The 2,718-nt window shown below is 41.2% G+C and overlaps 1 protein-coding gene across 1 annotated transcript in view; it reads right to left on the reverse strand.

The window, feature by feature from the left end:
* Positions 1–2,657, reverse strand: part of LOC103775532 (multiple epidermal growth factor-like domains protein 10) — a gene marked incomplete at its 5' end in the record, with an annotated part of 24,267 nt that extends 21,610 nt beyond the window's left edge. The window contains 1 exon segment of the mRNA XM_008942993.1: positions 2,529–2,657. Coding sequence (XP_008941241.1) covers positions 2,529–2,657 — 129 coding nt within the window.
* Positions 2,658–2,718: the final 61 nt, after the last annotated feature.

Below are 2,718 nucleotides of genomic sequence, written 5' to 3' on the forward strand. Positions count from 1 at the left end.
CTGCTGAGCCCCAACAGCTCCAGAAAGAGGTGGGTTTAGTCCTAATCAAATCAGGGCAAAATACAGATGCTGAATTGTGTTCAGCTTCTACAGAACACATGCAACAGGAGATTTGGGGGATTTAGGGAGTGGGGTGGTCATTGGGGTGTTTTGTTGTTGTTGTTTTTTTTTTGAGACAGCAAAATTTGGATGAGTTTGTATAGAGAAAGGAAGGTTACATCTCTGCCACGAAGAGATGCCAAATGTCAAGTCCTCACTTTTGTATAAGAGGCATCACAACAGTCAATAGAACAGTTTCTTTAAAAACTAAATAAATAGGCAACATACTTTCCCTAAACCTCTTTCTTGGCAAACTGAAATCTCTTAGGCGGACACTCAGAAAAGACCCCAAAAATAAGAAAAAAAAAAATCACCAAACACAAATGGTGAGGCAGAGCTTGCTTGGCAGATTTCACCCCAGATTAATATAATTCATTTACAAGCAACTGAAAAACACAGCCTTGTAGTGGAAAGCATTAGGCAGCTTCAACAAAAGGCATTACTGTCTGTATTGCCCATAATTAGATAGCAGTGTATAAAATGCACTGTGTGGTCAGCTTAAGATCAATTCAAATCCCATGATGTCAAAATTATTCCTCAATACCCTCCAGTACATTGCCTGCAATCTGATTACTTGAACACAAGTGGTGTCCTTCCAGCTGCTAGAGCTGGTGAGCCCAGGGAGCTGGCAAAGTGAATATTAAACACGCAGCATGGACAGGGAGTGGTGAGCTGGCGTCTCCAACCCATGGTTGTCTCTGAGTAGCTCTGAAGCTACATGGCTGAGGTTCAGTCTTAAAATCAAAATGAAGGTTCATCGTTTAGCCAAGAGAAAAGGATGTTACCCTTTGTACTGTTAGCTGACCTTGCTCTGCTATTTACAGGCAAAGGAGACCTTGAAGGCTTTGGCATCTCCACCAGCGTGAGGAATAAATCAACCCAACATAAAGCTCTAATGGCTATGGTGCAAGAGAATAAATAGGGTTTTTTTCTCCTGCAAGTAGAGGCCTGGAAGGCTGTTAACAAAAAGACACATTTCCTAATTGAATTTAACGAAATACGTAGAAACAAAGCTTCCCATCCCTAAATGGGTCCAAGGAGTGGGGAAGGCCCAAGGTGACACATGGTTAATGCCGTGGCTCAGCTGATGGGCAGTAAAAGTGGGCTTCAACCAAGAAGCAAACATCACACCTGTTCAGCAGCACCTTTTGTGTTCTGCAGCATGGCTCTGGCTCTGCACTTACCTCACAGTCAGTTCAGTAATACTGGCATGTGGGTGTAGGTGATCACCACCACCTTCAGGCACCAAGTGCTCCCACGGGGGGAGCTATGAGGAGGCCAAAAGGACTGCAACGGTTGAATGTTTGCAGAAGCATTTAGAAAGTTGAAAGATTCACCAGCATTGTCTTTCCAGTAAATCAAAAGAGCAGGGGATTCTGCAGAAGAAGCCCTTTCAGAAGATGGGCTGTGTTACATGGTAGGAGCAAGTGAGGAAAAAATATTATGAAGAGCAAGTGCAGCCCTCACACAGGCTGCTTATAACATGGTGTATCGTTGGAGAACAGAAGTGTTTGAATACAAATATTCCCTTATATTTTCTAAATTGAACCCATTTTCTTTTGCAGAAATCTGCAACCTTTGGATTAAAAAAGTCTTGTGAAAGCATTTACTAAATAATGAAAGTTGGCTCCTTGTGGAGCTGCTTTGGGCCCCAGCTCTACAACATAGTCCTACAGACAGCAGTTGTGTTTTCAAAAGGAAGTACAGACCATGACATCATCCTAAAACAAAACTAGGAGGTTGAGAGGCTAACATCTGAAATACTTGAAAAATCCCCAATATATTTGATAAATTTTGTAAATAGGCCCAACGATCTTCATCTGTAATGCCACGTAGCTAAAGAAAATAATTTCCCATAAAATTTAGTGAACATTTTCTCAGAAGAGCAAATTTGATACGTGCATAAGTGCATACAAAATCCCATATTAGTTTAAAGACTGAGATAATCCATACTTGTGAAAATCTAGGGAATTGACTTTTTTTATTTTTAAAACAAACAACTTTTCTAAGAATTAAGCTATTTTGTCATGTTCAAATAACAAAATAGTCCCAGATCTGCTTTTTCCATTTTGCACACTTGTAAACTACCACTTTATAATTGATAATCAGATGAGATACACTAGAAACAGAGATGCAACATTTACCTCTTCACGTTACACAAAAATAAAAAGCAGAGATGTAGCGTATGGCAGGAAACATTTAAAAGCTATTTAAAAACTGATGCTTATAACATACGACAGTGTCAACGGAGGTTTAAACAAACCCGTGGTTAATTATTTACACAGCTACCAAAAATCGTTCCCTTTTTTGGCATCTTTGGAAAGGAATGTGACCTATCTAAAATTGTACCCTGGTAGGTCTCCCTGCATTCCCAGAAGAAGCTCATGCTAGCCCTGAGAGGGTTTGGGACTGGGGCTGGGGGTACGTACGCTGCTCACAGGTCTCTCCGAGCCAGCCCGGGAGGCAGCGGCACGTTCCCAGGACGTGGTCGCAGCCAGCAGCATTCTTGCACTTGCACACCTGGTGGCAGTCAAGCCCAAAGAATCCGTCTGGACAAGCTGCAAATGAAGAATATTCATTTTTAGCAGAGTTCTCTTTATTTATTTATTTATTTATTTA

This window comes from Merops nubicus, unplaced genomic scaffold (genome assembly GCF_000691845.1).
Source record: "Merops nubicus isolate BGI_N331 unplaced genomic scaffold, ASM69184v1 scaffold11226, whole genome shotgun sequence".
NCBI lineage: Eukaryota > Metazoa > Chordata > Aves > Coraciiformes > Meropidae > Merops > Merops nubicus.